The sequence below is a fragment of the Bubalus kerabau genome, chromosome 4 (assembly GCF_029407905.1).
Source record: "Bubalus kerabau isolate K-KA32 ecotype Philippines breed swamp buffalo chromosome 4, PCC_UOA_SB_1v2, whole genome shotgun sequence".
NCBI lineage: Eukaryota > Metazoa > Chordata > Mammalia > Artiodactyla > Bovidae > Bubalus > Bubalus kerabau.
In genome coordinates, this window is record NC_073627.1 from 142,878,814 (window position 1) to 142,898,109 (window position 19,296).

Here is a 19,296-nt window from a genome sequence, read left to right on the forward strand (position 1 = left end):
TTCTGAATCTTGCTTATCTAGAAAACTTAAATAATATTATTTATCTAATAGGGCTGCTAAGAGATTTAATAAAATGTGAAGTTTCTAGTACAGGGCTCAGGACAGAACAGGTGCCTTACAAGTACTAGTTCAGAGATAGTCTATTCTAATGTTCTGTTTGATTTCACAGGTTATAAGACAGAATAGATGAACAAAATTTCATACAAGGGAGATGCAAACGGCTGGCTCTGTAGAGGAAACCAAGAGTTGACCCACAACCTCACCCTCACCAAGGAATGACAAAGCAGCATGTGAAGGAGGGAGCCCCCTTGCTTTTTCAAAGGAAGTTTAAGAGATGTGGATGGGGTGCCACATACTGTCTCCCCAAGCTGTGTGACAAGGGGCCAAGGCTTCATACAGCTCCTGTAACACTTCCCAGAATGGGACAGCTCCCCGCTCACCAACTGGGATACCTGCCAGCAACCAGCAGCATGGCAGGGTAAGCTTGAGGCTTAATGGCTCCCTGCAGCTTATAAGTCAGGGCAGACGGAAAAAAAGAAAGCAAAGGCCTTACAATCAGGAAGATTCTAAGACTAGCAAGGACACCTCTGCCTGCATGTATCTGCAAATAGACATGTGTAACTATGCCTATACAGAAAGCCAGGATGGCTTAATAAAATGGGGGGAGGGGAGATTCACAAAGTCTCTAAAACTCAGAGTGTGTTAAGAGTGTGTTAGGCAGAAGCTAGCGGAGAAAGGAAAGTAAATCCAAACAGGAGGCACAGATACCAGGATGAACTATACAGAGTCAGATAATTAAAGGCCAGAGGGCAGCTTAAGTCTGGGAAAGGGAAGAGGACTGAAACCTAGCAGAGGAATACATTCTCTATCCCCAACAGAGACGTGGAGGGGCACAGGAGAGAGCCAAGACCAAGAAACACTGCAAAAAATGGTTAGCCAATACGCATCAAAGATTAAAAATGTGTAAATCCTGAAATTACGCTAAGGAAATAATGACAATAGCTTTAATTACAAAGAATTCTATTTACTTATTTATTAAAAAAAAATTTTTTTTTAACTGCACTGTGGCATGCAGGATCTTAATTCACCAATCAGGGCTCAAACTCATGCCCCCTGCAATGGAAGCACGGCGTCTTAACCACTGGACCATCAAGGAAGTCCCAAGTTACAGTGACTTTTAAACTAGTGAAACACCACAGGCGACTGGGAACAATCACCCAGTGGATTATGATACAGCCTTTAAGAATGATGGAGTAGAGAACATTTACTAACATGGAAAGTTTCTCATGCTATGTTATTAAATGAATACCCTTTTAAAGACCTAAGTCCTAGAATGTTAATTTTTTCCCTTAATAAACACATATGATACGCATTATTTTAAAAGAAAAGGAGGACTTCTTTTCTGGTGGTTAACAATCCACCAGCCAATACAAGGGACATGGGTCTGATCCCTGGGTCCAGGAAGATCCCAGAGGCCCCGGAGCAATTAAGCCCGGGCACCACAAAGGTAAAGCCTATGCTCTAGACCCTGGGAGACGGCCCATGTGCTACAACTACTGAAGTGACTGCACCACAACACAGAGCAGCCCTGCCTTTCCACAACTAGAGAGAGCCTGCAGGCAGCAAGGGAGATCCAGCATAGCCGAAAAATACATAAATAATTTTAATTAATTTTTGAAAAAAAAAACTTTAAAAAGAAGATAGGATAAGCAAAAGAATTGACCAACTAGCCTCATTTTACACAAATCTTCATTTCTTGCCATGAATAATGAAAAATAAATTCTATAGTATTCAAGGATACTAATACTTAGTGTATAGATTATTCAGAGGAAAACAAGATACTCTCAGCTTTTTGTTCCCTAGAGCATCTTAAGGCATAAGCTATTTTACTCAGAATTAACAGGAAGCCTTATCTCTAAACTGCAAACTACTAAAGAGCAGATTGTCATTATACACTAATTATATGGTATATTGAGAGATCATAAGCTTTTGATAATAACAGTATTAAAACAATAATATAATCCTTTCCCCTCATTCTTATTTACTGAGCATTATAGCACAGATCAGATCAGATTAGATCAGTCGCTCAGTCGTGTCCGACTCTTTGTGACCCCATGAATCACAGCACACCAGGCCTCCCTGTCCATCACCAACTCCCGGAGTTCACTCAGACTCACATCCATCGAGTCAGTGATGCCATCCAGCCATCTCATCCTCTGTCGTCCCGTTCTCCTCCTGCCCTCAATCCCTCCCAGCATCAGAGTCTTTTCCAATGAGTCAACTCTTCACATGAGGTGGCCAAAGTACTGGAGTTTCAGCTTTAGCATCATTCCTTCCAAAGAAATCCCAGGGCTGATCTCCTTCAGAATGGACTGGTTGGATCTCCTTGCAGTCCAAGGGACTCTCAAGAGTCTTCTCCAACACCACAGTTCAAAAGCATCAATTCTTTGGTACTCAGCCTTCTTCACAGTCCAACTCTCACATCCATATATGACCACAGGAAAAACCATAGCCTTGACTAGATGGACCTTTGTTGGCAAAGTAATGTCTCTGCTTTTGAATATGCTATCTAGGTTGGTCATAACTTTCCTTCCAAGGAGTAAGCGTCTTTTAATTTCATGGCTGCAGTCACCATCTGCAGTGATTTTGGAGCCCAGAAAAATCAAGTCTGACACTGTTTCCACTGTTTCCCCATCTATTTCCCATGAAGTGATGGGACCAGATGCCATGATCTTCGTTTTCTGAATGTTGAGCTTTAAGCCAACTTTTTCACTCTCCACTTTCACTTTCAAGAGGCTTTTTAGTTCCTCTTCACTTTCTGCCATAAGGGTAGTGTCATCTGCATATCTGAGGTTATTGATATTTCTCCCGGCAATCTTGATTCCAGCTTGTGTTTCTTCCAGTCCGTTTCTCATGATGTACTCTGCATAGAAGTTAAATAAGCAGGGTGACAATATACAGCCTTGACGTACTCCTTTTCCTATTTGGAACCAGTCTGTTGTTCCATGTCCAGTTCTAACTGTTGCTTCCTGACCTGCATACAAATTTCTCAAGAGGCAGGTCAGGTGGTCTGGTATTCCCATCTCTTTCAGAATTTTCCACAGTTTACTGTGATCCACACAGTCAAAGGCTTTGGCATAGTCAATAAAGCAGAAATAGATGTTCTTCTGGAACTCTCTTGCTTTTTCCATGATCCAGCGGATGTTGGCAATTTGGTCTCTGGTTCCACTGCCTTTTCTAAAACCAGCTTGAACATATGAAAGTTCATGGTTCACATATTGCTGAAGCCTAATATAGTTATGTACTGCCCACTGAAAGGCAAGACCCCTCTCCAGGTGTTATTTTGAGCTCAAAACACCTGTGTGACTGAGAGGGGAAACTCTTTTGCCATATATCCTATACCACCTTATTTCCAAGTTCCTTCTTTACACCCTTTCCCCAGAGAGGAGGTATATTACATAACTGCTCCATCTTTGTCAGCAAACAAGACAAGCAATGAATGAAACTGGGCAAGGCCACTTTCTCCACTGCTTTAGGATAAGAAAATACAAGATTCATCTAGCTGAAGGTAACAATTTTTTTTTTTAATTATAGAGTTTACTAACAATACTTTATCTACGATACTGGAAATTAAAAAATGCAGAATTAAAAAATTAAAATAAAAAAATGCTCAGAATCATATCTCTTGTCAAGTCTGTTTTGTTTTTCATTTGTTAAGTGCCTATTCAGGCCTTAACCACATGCATGTATAATGGTACATAGCTATAATCAGCAGAGAGAGAATTCTGTACCTCATTACATTTAACGTATCAAAAGCTCTGTATGTTATTATAGTCTTCACAATTATGTCAATGTCTCCATAATATCACACAGATTTGATTTACCATAAATTACTTAAGTATTCTATCATTAGCATTTTGATAAAAATAGCTTCCAATAATTATTCTGTTAAAAATGATTAGGTCAAAGGGCATAATATTTTAGGCTCTTCATTCAACAAATAATGTATCCCAGGTCTTTGAAACATAATGTTAAATACTTTCAAAAAAGGGTTTTAGTGGCATTATACATGTATTATCTATTCCGTTGCATTCTTATCAGAACTAGGTAACACTTTAATTTGTATACAGAAAACATCTTTTATCTGAATCCTTTTCATGATGAAATTAAATATAATTTCCTAATTATATTTTCTCATATAAATAATATCTACATGAGTAATTTTTAAATGCTTAAGCTATTTGGGATAAGACTGACATACAAAAAACAGGTCATTCACAGGGTAGAAAAATGCCAACTTCTTATCTTTGGTGTACATGAATCTGGCCAGAAATACACCTAAAGACTAGAACCATCAAACTACTGCTACCACTTCCTCCTCCACCACTGCCATTAATCACAATTTACTAAGCACATATTCTAGGCACTTTGCTAACCAACCTCTTATTTAATTTTCTTCATGACTCTGGTAGGCAGATACTATGCTATGCTATGCTAATTCACTTCAGTCGTGTCCGACTCTGTGCGACCTCATAGACGGCAGCCCACCAGGCTCCCCCATCCCTGGGATTCTCCAGACAAGAACACTGGAGTGGGTTGCCATTTCCTTCTCCAATGCATGAAAGTGAAAGTGAAGTCACTCAGTCGTGTCCGACTCTTAGCGACCCCATGGATTGCAGCCTAACAGGCTCCTCCGTCCATGCGATTTTCCAAGCAAGAGTACTGGAGTGGGGTGCCATTTTACTTGCTCCATTTATTTTAAAGGTAAAAGAAAGGTTAAGGAGAAGATATTTGTTCAAGGGTACAAAGCTAATAAGAAATGGAGCCCAGGACTTCCCTGGTGGTCCAGTGGCTAAGTATCCATGCTCTCAATTCAGGGGGCCCAAGTCTGATCCCTGGTCAGAGAACTAGATTGCACATGCTGCAACTAAAATCCCGGAAGGAAGATCAAAGATCCTGACTGCTGCAGCTAAGACCTGGTGCAGCCAAATAAATACAATAAGAAATGAAGCCTAGATTCAACCCATAGAATCTCTGAATCCAAATACACAATACAGAATGACTGAACCTTATTCATACTTCTGACTAAAGTTTACTCTAACTCTCCTAGTAAACAGACTAAGAAACTGGAAACTAATGACCTAAGTTAAGATTTGACCTAAAAAACAACAGGTAGGGACTTCCCTTGGTCATGCAGTAGTTAAGACTTTGCACTTTCAATGCAGTGGGATGCAGGTTCAATCCCTGGTCAAGCTTCATGGTGAGGTCAAAATATAAAAATAAAAAAGAATTTATTGCTCTGTCTGTTGAGACCAGTAACAGGCATATAAAGAAAATAATTATTTATCAAGGGTTTCCTCAAAGTGATTACATCTAACTGGCTGCTGAACAGATTTTTTTTGGCTGCGTTGGGTCTTGGTTGCTGCAAGCAGGGTTTGTCTAGTTGCAGCAAGTGGCGGCCGCTCTTCATCGCAGTGCATGGACCTCTCATGCTGAGGCTTCTCTTTATTGTGGCTCTCAGGCTCAGGAGTTTTGGTGCATGGGTTTAGTTGCCCCGTGGCATGTGGGGTCTTTCTAGACCAGGGATAGAACCCATGTCTTCTGCATTGGCAGACGGATTCTCAAACACTGGACCAGGCAAGTCCTACTAAACAGATATTAACCAAGATGCCTACAGGAAAATTCTTCCAGATCCATTAAACATGATGTCCCATCTGTGCCCTGAGTGTGGTTTAGAAAATACAAGGAAGATTCAAACAAATGGTCTAGATTTACAAAGATGACAAAATATATATATATATTACTGCTATATAGCATCAAGTCTAACCCAGTGATTCATATAAAAACTGCCTATAAGTTTGTTTAAAATTCCAATTTCTAGGTTTCAATAAAGGAAAAATCCTGATTTAGTGTGGACCAGGAACCTGCATTTTAAACACATACCTCAAGTGACTATGATACAGATAGCTCCTGGGTGATACTTAGGAAACAAATCAGAAAGAAATCAAATACACATCAATTTAGAAGAATATGGACTTGCAAAGGAAGACTGAAAGAAAAGTCCAAGGAAAACAGGAACCAAATGAAGTAACTAGACTGTCTTATTAGACTTAGTAACATAGACTTGCTGTCTATGGGGTCGCACAGGGTCGGACACGACTGAAGCGACTTAGCAGCAGCAGCGGTAGCAGCAGCAGACTGTCTTATTAACATTCCTCAGGAAGTTAGCAAACCTTCACTCTCAGTAACCTGGGTTTTCCCGTCTTCCACGCCTCCAGGACTGCCAGAACAGGCCATAAATTCACCAGGGCCATGCTGCGAAGCATGTGACTCAATTCTCCAGGTAAAAAAGGTGATTAACAGGATTATTCATTATTAAAGACTAGACATGAGTCTAGGAAAAAATGTTATCCAAAGGAGATTCAGTTAGTCTCATCAACCAAACCCCCAGTGACTTGAACTACTTTCTCTTGTTTCTGCCCAGCATCAGCCAAATGAGTCTAAACAGGGACGGGGGAGCCTGGTGGGCTGCCGTCTATGGGGTTGCACAGAGTCGGACATGACTGAAGCAATTTAGCAGCAGCAGCAGCAGGGTCCCTCCACACTCCTTGTGTGTTCTGGACTCTGCTATAAAATGGACATCCCTGCTTCCTTTCCACTGCAGAAGCCTCTTCCCCCTCCAGGAAATCCCCTCTGAATATCCTAGCTAGGAATGACTTCCTTCTTGAAGCAGTCCTGGCTGACACTTCTCGTGAGGCATCTATGTTGTCATTCCCTTTGTCCATAGCTAGGTATCACATCTCAACCAAGCTGAGCAGAAGTCAGGCAGTCCTCTGCCACTGGGGGTACTGCAGTGAAAGGCTGACAAGTACCTGGTATAACAAAGAATTCTGAGAAGGAATAAGGAAAACTGGGATCCACACCTAACTCAATATGGAATATCTCAGGCAGGTAACTTTTCTCCCTTTAGGTCTGTTTCTCCAACTCTAAAAGAAAAAGGGGAGGTCAGTGGTTAGAACTGTTATCTTTACAGTCCCTTCCAGCTCTGTCAGATTTGTTTCTATAAATATTGTTTATAGATACTGTTATAGATATTGTTTATAGATACACTCCAATCCCACACAAAGTAGTATTCTGCTATTTTTGGGAGAAAATCAATAAATGTTTATAAATTTAGTAAAAGTAGACACAAACCACAAAATTGTCCTACTACATTCTAGCCAATGAAATGGAGAAACATTATCCTATTTCTTCTCACATTCAAAAACTGTCCTGATGAAAGCAACCCCACTTAACGTATGAGAGGGACTGGTGGCCTCTGAGGATCTGAAGGCCTGTAAGGCTATTCAAGTGGAATCAGTTTAAGAAACCAGAAGCTGCAGTCCAACCATAATTCTGGGTTGAACCCAGTTGCCACTTTTGGTTAGTTTCTTCCATTTATCTCCTAGACCAGGAAACACATGAAGAATCTTGCTTAAGGTCAAGCTGGAGACCAACACTCCTAGATATCACCAAGAAAAACTCATTCCTCTGATTCTCATCTTGAACCAGATCCAGGCACCACTCACAATCCAACAGAAAAAAAATGCCCATATGTCAGCTTGACAAGAAGTAAAGACAGTTTTCTCTGATTATAATGCCTATCAAGGATCAAATCAGAAAATAAAGCCTGGAGGGCAAGAGTCAACATGTTCCCCCTATGTTCATTTCCCAACATCCCAAGCTTCCAACAGACTATTTATGAAATAAAGAGCATACCTCAAGCTCTGAGGTGGTTGTCAACTGAGGGCACAATGCCTAAAAATGCATGTCTGCCTGTGTACACATGTGCCTGTGGCCTGACTGTCACAATAACTGAGGGTCCAAGGTCCAGGGTTGCTGTCATCTATGGAGCAGAAGCCAAGAATGTGAAACACCCAGCAATAGGAGGTAAAGTCCCAGAGAAGGAAGAAACCACCAAAACACTTATCAATATTCTGGTTACAAAAAGCTGCCCTAAAATTCTTGAATCCTTCCATAGGATTGCTGTTCAGGCCCTAATCTTTTTTCTAAAAATTTTTACTTAAGTATTTCATGGAGAAGGCAATGGCAACCCCCTCCAGTGTTCTTGCCTGGAGAATCCCAGGGACAGTGGAGCCTGGTATGTTGCTGTCTGTGGGGTCGCACCGAGTCGGACACGACTGCTAAGTCGGAAGCGACTTAGCAGCAGCAGCAGCAGCATAGCTAATTTACTTATATTTGTTTCAGGTATACAACACTGTGACTCAAATTTTTTATGGCTTATACTCCCATTTAAAGTTATTATAAAATACTGGCTATATACCCTGTGTTGTAGTTTGTTTTACACATTGTAGTTTGTACTTCTGTTTTGTTTGTACTTTTTAATCCCCTACTTCTATCTTGCCCTTCCCCTCTCTTCCCTCTCCCCATTGGTAACTACTAGTTTATTCTTGATATCTGAGAATCTGTTTCTGTTCTGTACATACTTTATTTTTTAATTTTTTAGATTTCACATGTAAGTGATAACATATAGTGTATTTGTCTTTCTCTGACTTCTTACACTAAGCATAATACCCTCCAGGTCCACCCATGTTGTTGCAAATGGCGAATTTTCATTTTTTATGATTGAGCAGTATTCCATCATTGTGTGTGTATGTATGTATGTGTATATGGGCTTCCCAGGTGGCTCACTGGTAAAGAATCCCCCTGCCAAAACAGGAGACGCAGGAGACATGGGTTTGATCCCTGGGTTGGGAAGATTCCCTGGAGGAAATGGCAACCCACTCCAGTATTCTTGCCTGGAAAATCCCCTGGACAGAGGAGTCTGGAAGGCTACAGTTCATGAGGTCTCAAAGAGTTGGACATGACTTAGTGACTGAGCATACACACACATGTATATATGTATGGGTGTGTGCTTGTATCTCACATCCTTTTTTTTTTTATTTGGCTGTGGTGGGTCTTAGTTGCAGCACTTAGGATCTTTGATCTTAGTTGCGGCATGTGGAATATAGTTTTCCAACCAGGGGTTGAACCCGGGCCCCCTGGACTGGGCATGTGGTGTCTTTAGCCCTTGGACCACCAGGGAAGTCCCTCACATCTTCTTTATTTATCAGTTGATAAGAAACTTAAGTTGCTTCCATATCCTGGCAACTGTAAATAATGCTGCTATGAACACTGGTGCTTGTTTCTTTTTGAATTAGGGTTTTCACTTTTACTTTTTTTTGGTCATAGACAGAACTGCTGATCTTACAGCAGTTCTATCCTCAGTTTGCATGGAACCTCCATACTGTTTTCCATAGTAGCTGTACTAATTTACATTCCTATGCACAGCATACAAGGGTTCCCTTTTTTCTACATCCTCACCAACACTTGTTATTTGTGGTCTTTTGATAATAACCATTCTGACAGGTGTGAGTGATATCTCATGATTTTGATTTGCATATTTCTGGTAACTAAAAACGCTGGGCACGTTTTCACATGTTTCTTGGCCATCTGGTATATCTTGTTTTTTAAAGATTTATTTTTAGTTTTCGCCTGTGGTGGGCCTTTGTTGCCCCTAGCTGGCTTTCTCTTGTGGAGAATGGGGGCTACATTTTGTTGCCGTGCTCAGGCTTCTCATCATGGTGGCTTCTCTTGCTGCAGAGCACGGGCTGTTAAGTGCATGGGCTTCAGTAATTGTGGCACACTGGCTTAGCTGCTCTGAGGCATGTAGGATCTTCCCAGGTCAAGGGATCAAACCAGTGTCCCTTGCACCATGAGGTGGATTCTTAACCATTGGACCACCAGGGAAGTCCCTGTATTTCGTCTTGGAAAAATGTCTATCTGCCCAATGTTTAATTGGTTGTTTGTTCTTTTGATATTGAGTTGTATGAGCTGTTTACACATTTTGGGTATTAACCCTTTATTGTTTATATCATTTGCAAACATTTTCTTGCATTTAGTAGGTTGTCTTCTCATTTTGTGGCTGGTTTCCTTTGCTGTACAAAAACTTTAAAGTTTACTTAGGTCCTATTTGCTTATTATGCTCTTTTTCTTTTCCCTTAGGTGATATATTAACAAAATACTACTGTGATTTATGTCAGTCTTCTTTTTAATATTTGTTTTTTGGCTGTGCTGGGTCTTGGTTGTGGAACACAGGATCTTCGATCTTTGCTGTGGCATGCGGGATCTTTAGTTACAGCATGCAAACTCTTAGTTGTGGCATGCGGGATCTAGTTCCCTGACAAGGGATTGAACCCAGCCCCCCTGCATTAAGAGTGTAGTCTCAGCCACTGGACCACCAGGGAAGTCCTTATGTCAGTTTTCTGCCTATGTTTTCTTCTAGGTGTTTTATTATAGTTTCCAGTCTTAAACATAGGCCTTTAATTCATTTTGAGTTTATTTTTGTATATAAGAAAACGTTCTAATTTCATTCTTTTACATGTAGCTGCCCAGTTTTCCCAGCATCAATTTTCATTGAAGACTGTCTTTTGTCCATTGTATATTCTTGCCTCTCCAGTACATAGGTCAGCCCCTACCACTCTTGACCATTATTTCTCTCACATACAGAGGATGACCAAAGCCTGCAATACACTAAATAGGGTTTCTGGAGCCCATACCTGTGTTAAGCCAAGCAAGGTCTTCTCAAGATGAAGACTAGTCAGAAAGGAGCTGCCAACTCTAGCACCATCACATATAATAGGCATAAACTTATTTCTACTGCTCCTCTTCCTAAAGCCTTATAACATCAGATAACTTGACATAGAACTTCAGACTTTTGGAAGCATTTCCATGATGATCGATGATTTTCAATCTAGATACACTTCTGCACATGTGCCCCAGCAGAATGAACTTGCCAAGATAGCAATTCTACGGCTTTCACATCTAAAATCTTCCTTTCATAAGAGTCAAATATTCTAAAATAAGATGAAGACTAGTTCTGGGATAACTGTGAACATGTTTTACTAGACAAAGAATAACCATATGCTATTTAAAAAACTAAAACCTAGTTAGCAGGTTAATATCTTAACTACAAAATACAGGCAGATCATACAGATAAGAATGCTGTTAACCTGAGAGGTACATCTGGCTGAACCCAAGGAATTCTGCAAGCATTTTAAAGCATTTTTTAAAGGTAATCCCTTTGGGAAAATAAAATAGTGAGACAAGGAGGAATGAATTAAAAAAATCTGGTCAGAACAAAACTCCCACATTTTTTTTTTGTTTCCGTGTATCTCAAATTGAGTTTCATATTCTGCTTTTATGATTTTAGGAATCTGAATATGTCAACTCAAAGACATAAAAGTTTAGCTGTTTTCTTAACTCTGGTAACTAGCATTCCACTCCACCCCCAAATTAGGCTTCTGCAAGGTCCTTCTTTGTCTTATCTGGCAGCAAACTGCAGCCCAAGTTCGTCTTGTCTGCATCATAATGATTCACCAAGCCTAACAGTGAAGTCAGCAGTATATCTCTGACCATGACTTGGGAGATGGTGAGAAAGATAAAAGCAGCTCTGGCAACCAGGAGTTGGCCTGGTACTATCAGTTAGGCTTTGGGGTCTTGGTGAAAATAATTTCATAGGAGATTTTCCTGTGAAAATCCAGTTTATTAATACTTAAGTCTTTCCCCAAGTCACCCTTGTAAATCCTTTCTAACATCCTCTACTGAGGCTCCATAGTTCCCTATGGTGGAGCTCACCCTAGCTGCAAGGAGCAATTTTATCTACTATAGGTGAGTAGTCTTCAAAAGTCAAAAAATGGGAAATAAGAGTTCATGTCTAAAATTAAATACCCCAAACTCTGGATACCTTATCACTCTGCCTATCACCATCCTTCCCAAATTGACCCCTCTCAAAATATCCACTTTCTTGATTTGTTTTTGGTATACTCTGGGTTTTCCCCTGACCTCCCTGCTCCTCCTATAGCAGTTCTTCCTGGCCCATAAATGCAGGTGTTCTTCAAGGTTCTGTTTGAACTTCTCTGTCAATATCAATGGTTCTTACCCATTTCTGGCTCCCAACACCCCTTCAAAATGTAGTGAGGGACCTCCCTGGTAGTCCATTAGCTAAGACTCTGGGCTCCCAATGCAGGGGGCCTGGGTTTGATCCCTGTCAGAGAACTAGATCCCACATGCCACAACGAAAGATCCCAAGTGCTGCAACAAAGACCCAGTGCAGCCAAATAAATAAAGAAAATGTAATAAAATCTATAGACTGCTCCGCTACACCACTCTCCCCACATTATGCCCAGAAAATATACATAAAATGACATTTTTGCAATTTTAGGGAAGGTTTATAAAACACAAGAGTGACCTCTCTACCCTTTCTCCATGGTAACAGAACAGAACAGTTTTAATAATCCTTTATACACAGGTGACTCCTAAACCACCAACTTCAATCTTTACCCCCTCTCAAACTTTAACTAATTAAAAGCACAAAACTAAATATTTTCTCTTCAAATTTTTTTTGTGCCTGGCAAGCTCCTCTTATTTAGCTTTTCTGTATGGTTCTGCATATAACCTGAGTCTGTAACACTATACCAGCAAAATATACCTATCCATCCTAGTTCCCCAACCCATATTCCCATTAAAGTTAGACTACCTCCTCTTCTTTAAATAATTTAGTAAAAATATGAATGTACTAATGTTTCAATCCTAAAGGAAATCAACCCTGAATATTCATTGGAAGGACTTTGGCCACCTGATGTGAAGAGCTGACTCACTGGAAAGGATCCTGATACTGGGAAAGATTGAGGGCAGTAGGAGAAGGTGCACAAGAGGATGAGATGGTTGGATGACATTACTAAGTCAACAGGCATGACTTTGAGCAAACTCCAGGAGACGACGAAGGACAGGGAAGCCTGGCGTGTTGCAGTCCATGGGGTCGCAGAGTCAGACAGAACTTAGTGAATGAACAATGCCATTAAGATTAGGACATCGACTTGGGAATTCTCCGGTGGTCCAGTGGTTAGGACTCCAAACTACCAATGTAGGGGGCACATGTTTGATCCCTGGTCAAGGAACTAAGATCCCACAAGCTGTGTAGTGTGGGAAAAAATAAACAACCACCACAACAACATAAGCTGGCCAACTAATTCCTGTAATTACTAGGCCCAGAGAATTCAGAGAGGTTGAAGGACTGCCTCCAGTTTGAGTGTAAGCCTATAGCACAGGGAAATTTCCACTGTAGGAATCAAGCTACAGAATAATTTACAATACTTCTGCTAATTTTTTCACAGAGGAAGACCCACTGCCTCAGCAAATGTTTCTATACTACAGCCCCAAGTCAGTTAGTCTGGAAATGATCTGTGTCAAATGACCTGTGTACACATAGCTCATAAATACCAACAGCAGCCAAGAGAAAAAGAGCTTCTAACCCACAGATACATATTAAAAGATTATTTTAGAATATAAATAGTTGTGGTGTATTTTTCCTATATTTAAATCATTTCATTGACAGTAAAATTTCAATACATCAAAACTTTACTACCAAGAATCAGACATGAACTCCTCTCTCCCCAAAATGTTCAACTGTTAGCCAAAGAGAGTTCTAACTGTTTAAGTAATTTTCCTTTTAAACTGAGGGAAGTCCCAGGGAGTGCTAAGAGCATGGGAAAAGGCTTTGGATTCATTATCACTACTATTCCTTTTGAAGAATAAGATATTGCTAACTTGAAATATTTCTGAAAATGTATACAGCTACATTCTCAGCACTGGATGTTACCATCCCCATTTTACAGATTGGAAAACAAAGGCACAGATAAAGGAACCATTTACCAAATATTACAAAATGCAGAGAAGAGCACTGTTTCTGATTCCCAATTTTGGTTCTGAAAGCTAAGCAAAGAAAAACACTACAAAAAGAACACAAGCTTCCACTTTGAGTCATAAGGACCTAGGAAGGAAATACACTTTAAGTCATGAGGAAATAGGAAAACAGAAAGAGGAAGGTATCAAGAGTAGGTTAAATTACTACTTATTGTTATTCTCACCTTCAAAAGGTCATCAATAAATTCAAGAAACAGAAGACTATAATGATTCAGTTTACAATTACCAACATTTGCTGGGCAAAACACTATGATGGTTTGTGTAGGGTGTGCAATGAATTCCTCTAAATTCCTCTGCGTCAAGTGACAATGATGACAGTTCGCTTAAAACAAGAGTGGTAGCCTGAGAGACTGAGAAAAGGAAGTTTTGCAGGAGCTTGCCACCACTATTTGGTTTTGAAAGACTTCTTTATAATAAGCAGCCTTCAAAAGAAGAGGAAATGAAAGCTTGGCCTCAACCACCATGGTATTGTACTCTTCCTTAAAACTAATATGTAAATCTTTGTCTATGGAGACCTTGGTCCCACAGTGCATAAGAATCCACCTGCGAATGTGCTCGTCATGTCTATGGAAAGAGGCTGAGGTGGCTGAGCTCTAGCACAAGGCGCTGAGGATGTTGGCTTTAGTCCAGGCCACTGTCCGGGCTGTAAGCAAGAGGAAGCTGCAGCCCACCCAGGCCCCCCTCACCCTGACACCTTCAAGGTAAACAAGATAAACCAACTTCTTAAAGCTAAGCCTGAACATGTTGGTGTGAAAATTGGTATCCGAACCAGGGTCTTTATTTACCTGACATCATACTATTTGTACTCTTCTATCCCAATCAATATCCACAATATCCAATCACAGATTGACTTATTCTATCCAGCTTTTAATTGTTCTGGCTAAATTTACTGATAAAATTTTCCCTTCATTCACTAATAATTATCTAAGTCATGCTATGTAAAAAATACTCTCCTACTCATGTCATATTCAATTTTCTTGCTTCTGAAACCTTTTCAGAAGGCTACTTTGCAAAAACCACGCATTTATTTCCTGAAATATACTTGCCTACCCTTTCTAATAAAAAATACATCTTTAGATTCTATCCCCTAAAATAAAGTGTTTGCCTTATTTCTATGCAGGTCAGGAAGCAACAGTTAGAACTGGACATGGAACAACAGACTGGTTCCGAACAGGAAAAGGAGTACATCAAGGCTGTATATTGTCACCCTGCTTATTGAACTTATACGCAGAGTACATCATGAGAAACACTGGGCTGGAGGAAGCACAAGCTGGAATCAAGATTGCCGGGACAAATATCAATAACCTCAGACATGCAGATGATACCACCCTTATGGAAGAAAGTGAAGAACTAAAGAGCCTCTTGATGAAAGTGAAAAAGGAGAGTGAAAAAGTTGGCTTAAAGCTCAACATTCAGAAAACTGGCATCAGTCAATGGCAGTTAAGTCCCATGCCATTAAGATCATGGCATCCAGTCCCATCACTTCATGGCAAATAGATGGGGAAACAGTGGAAACAGTGGCTGACTTTATTTTTCTGGGCTCTAAAATCACTGCAGATGGTGATTGCAGCCATGAAATTAAAAGACGCTTACTCCTTGGAAGGATAGTTATGACCAACCTAGACAGCATATTAAAGAGCAGAGACATTACTTTGTCCACAAAGGTCCATCTAGTCAAGGCTATGGTTTTTCCAGTAGTCATCTATGGATGGGAGAGTTGGACTATAAAGAAAGCTGAGCGCCAAAGAATTGATGCTTTTGAACTGTGGTGTTGGAGAAAACTCTTGAGAGTCCCTTGGACTGCAAGGACATCCAACTGCTCTATCCTAAAGCAGATCAGTCCTGGGTGTTCATCGCAAGGACTGATGTTGAAGCTGAAACTCCAATACTTTGGCCACCTGCTGTGAAGAGCTGATTCATTTGAAAAGACCCTAAAGCTGGGAAAGATTGAGGGCAGGAGGAGAAGGGGACGAAAGAGGATGAGATGGTTGGATGGCATCACCAACTCAATGGACATGGATTTGGGTAGACTCCGGCAGTTGGTGATGGACAGGGAGGCCTGGTGTGCTGCGGTTCATGGGGTTGCAAAGAGTCGGACACCACTGAGCGACTGAACCAAACTATCTTCAGCCAAGTGTGAGTTTAAATACTTCTATATATGCCCTTAGGCTAGCAGACAACACCAAGGTTTTCACTATCCTGTATCCTGAATGATGCCCTGACCATCATTCTTTCCTCTCCTCTGAGGTCTCTGACTTAAAGATCTGACAAGATAAAAAGAAGGGAAAAAAAAAAAAATCTAGAAGCAGTGGCATATCCATAATACAAGAGGCCTGCAGAACTAGACTCCTCTGAAGATTTATCAGAAAAGAAATGTGGAAGTGGAAAAAGGAATAGAGAAGTCATGGACAGATAAGAGGGGATGTAACGGAGAATAAGGCAGTCTCCTCCCCAAAGAACTGATGGGGAAAACCAGCAGTGAGAGATACTAGGGCATGTGGAGCCATATATCCAGAGCCAGGAGAAAGTTCATATCCACCCAGACACTTACCGTGTTGCATTTTGTGCCACACACCACTTGCCTATGGTTCAGCCACTGAGATGCAAACACTTTATTAAGGGTCCCAAGGTGAAACTCTCTCTCCTTCAGGAGACTGGGAAGTTGCTGTGCTGCATACCCATGCAACACTCGGGAGTAGCTGGTTTCATTCTGTAGCCTGACTTCTCGGTTCTTCAGGTAGTACACTAAGGATCTCTTCACTGGGGGGAGTCGCTTCCTTTTGTGAAGTGAGTGATCCCAGCCAAACTGTGGAGAGCAAAAGGAGAAATCAAGGCTTTGCCGACTTTTGTCAGAATTGGGGATCCTCCCATATTACAGAACTCATCTCGCAGGATTTACATAGAACGGAGTTACAAACACAATGCAACAGGAAAGTCAATCTTGAAGGCCACAGAAAAGATGCTGCTCATAGTCATATCCATGGGAAAAAAGGACTTGGAAGACAAAGTAATGAAAGCATAAAAGAGGACAACAGGTTTTTTAAGGCCTTTTAAAGTGAAGGATTCAGGTACCTTAAAGTGCAAGTAAAACTCGGCTCAGTACTGTAGGACTCTTTGCGATGCCATGGAATATACAGTCCATGGAATTCTCCAGGCCAGAATACTAGAGTGGGTAGCCTTTCCCTTCTCCAGGGGAGCTTCCCAACCCGGGGATCGAACCCAGGTCTCCCGCATTGAAGGCAGATTCTTTACCAGTTGAACCACAAGGGAAGCCCAAGAATACTGGAGTGGGTAGCCTATCTCTTCTCCAGGGGAATCTTTCCGACCCAAGAATCGAACCAGGGTCTCCCACATTCCAGATGGATTCCTTAACCTTAAAACTATCCTTAATAGGGAAGGGAATGAAGGGCCCAGAGATTACCATACAGACCTGGGCTGCATCTCTAATGGCCCCCCTTCTCCCTCTCAGCCTGTACTCTACGCGGAGCATGGTAGGTGCGGCCCAAGAAGCCCAGCTAGGGTCCCAGGTCTTTCAGGGATGCCCTAGCAATGGCCGTCTGCCTGTCACCAGGTCCGCGCTCCAGGCAGTTGTAGAATTAGAAAAATCAAACACCAACGGGGTGGGAGGAACGGGAAATATGAGTCTGAAGAGACTCAAGACTCAGAAAGCTGGACAGGGTGATATCTGGAAACTGTTTATGTAGGGGGCTTGGGTACCCATAGGGAGGCTCATTCCTGAGAGACGCAATCATCTCCGTTCCCCGGCCACCGAAAGACGGACTTCACTCTCCCTCCCAATATCTTAGGCGAGGTTTTGTTCCCGATTCTCCTCGACTTCGGTTTCCCTTTCTCCGAAGCCCAGATTGTTTTCTCCTCAAGCCCCATTCCCGCCTGTAGATATCCCCGGAACATGCCTCATTTTCAAGTTCCCCTTTAGTTTCTGACCCCTGCGGGCCTATCTGCTATCCAAAGAACTCCTAAGGACCCAGGCCTGATCCTATAGGCTAGAACACCGCTCTACGCACCTCCGTACATCACCCCTCCCCCCGTCTCCCGTCAAGACCTTGGACCTCATTCCGGTTCCCTATGTGCGAACCCTATCCTCCTGGTGCCTCGGCCTTATCACCCGGGGCCAGGCGTCTCGGCCCTCACCTGTGGGTCCTGAGTGTCGCTCCCAGCTCCCGGCAAGACGGGTGCTTTCCGCTTCCTGCTAACTGCTTTCCTGGCCATAGTGGGCAGCGCCGCCGCGGCCCCGCAGCCACATGGGGCGGGGGAATCGCGGGGGAGCGAGACTGCGGGTCATATACTGGGCCCCGGGGCCGCGCACCTTAGTGCGCCCGGCCCAGAAAATGGCCCGGACCCCGGGCGGCAATAGAAAAAAAAAGGCAGGCAGGCAGAAGGGAAGGAGGGAGGGAGGACCGGGGCAGGGAAAGGGAAGGGAAAGAGAAGGGGAGACAGGAACCCGAAGCTTGTAGACGACCAAATCTAGAAAGGACGGCGAGCGGCTGGAACCAAAACACCCCCTCCCTTTCGCCCGCGCTCCGTCACCCTTGCGCAGCCGCAGTTCGTTTCGCGTCGCCACGGAGACGCAGCCCGGAGAGAAGGGCGGGGTTTAGGGCTGGCTGTAGAGTTCGCGGCTGTTGCTTCCGGCCGCCCGCTCTTTTTCAACTGACGTTCGACGGCCACTGGAGGTTCGCAACGTCGGGGCAAAGGAATCTGGGTTTTGGCTGCCGACACCGGAGCCCCACCCGCCCATCCGGACGTACCCGGAAGTGAGGACGTTTAACCTCGCTCGCGGAAGGACTCCCTCCCAACACGCCTTTACCCTGCAGTCGCCACTGGTTATATCTCTTGAGCCCTGTGCATTTTCCGGAACCTATGAAACCAAACCCTGGCACCAAGGGCTGGACTCTGTGAGAGGAGGCATTTAACTTCCTCTCCCCACCCCCGGTAGCTCAGACGGTAAAGAATCTAACTGCAATACAGGAGCCCCAGGTCAATCCCTTGGTCGGGAAGATCCCTTGGAGAAGGGAATGGCTACCCACTCCAGTATTCTTGCCTGGAGAATTCCATGAACAGAGGAGCTTGGTGGGCTACAGTCCATAGGGTCACAAAGAGTCAGACTAACACTGCACCCCACCCCACAAGGTAGACTCTGACTCGAAATCATTGCCAGCATATCCGGACTTTCACACCGTAGAGAACCTACCCTGCTTGCCACAATCAGCCCAGGTACCCCTCAACACTACCCATGGGGAGCTCTCAGGCTTCATTTTCCACAGTCTTCTCCCTCCACTGGCCTCCTCCTCCGCCTGACTCTGCTGCCCAAGTCGCAACCGCCCCTAAGCAACGTCTCCTTTAGCTGCTGCGTGGGACCTCGCCTCCCTTTAGAGTCCCGTGACCTGCCGGTCACCCTGCCTTTTGTGCTGTGTGAAATAGGCGTGCCACCATAATTTTTTTCTTAGGTCTCCCACGCAGTCTTGAGGACTGGAA

The 19,296-nt window shown here is 42.8% G+C and overlaps 1 protein-coding gene across 1 annotated transcript in view; it reads right to left on the reverse strand.

The window, feature by feature from the left end:
• The window catches only part of DCAF12 (DDB1 and CUL4 associated factor 12), a 36,813-nt gene extending 18,469 nt beyond the window's left edge, over positions 1 to 18,344 (reverse strand). Inside the window, exons 1-2 of the mRNA XM_055578840.1 lie at positions 17,956 to 18,344; positions 16,355 to 16,609 (exon numbers count right to left, since the gene is read on the reverse strand). Coding sequence (XP_055434815.1) covers positions 16,355 to 16,609; positions 17,956 to 18,033 — 333 coding nt within the window. The 5' untranslated portion in view covers positions 18,034 to 18,344. The remainder of the gene's footprint in view (positions 1 to 16,354; positions 16,610 to 17,955) is intronic.
• Positions 18,345 to 19,296: the final 952 nt, after the last annotated feature.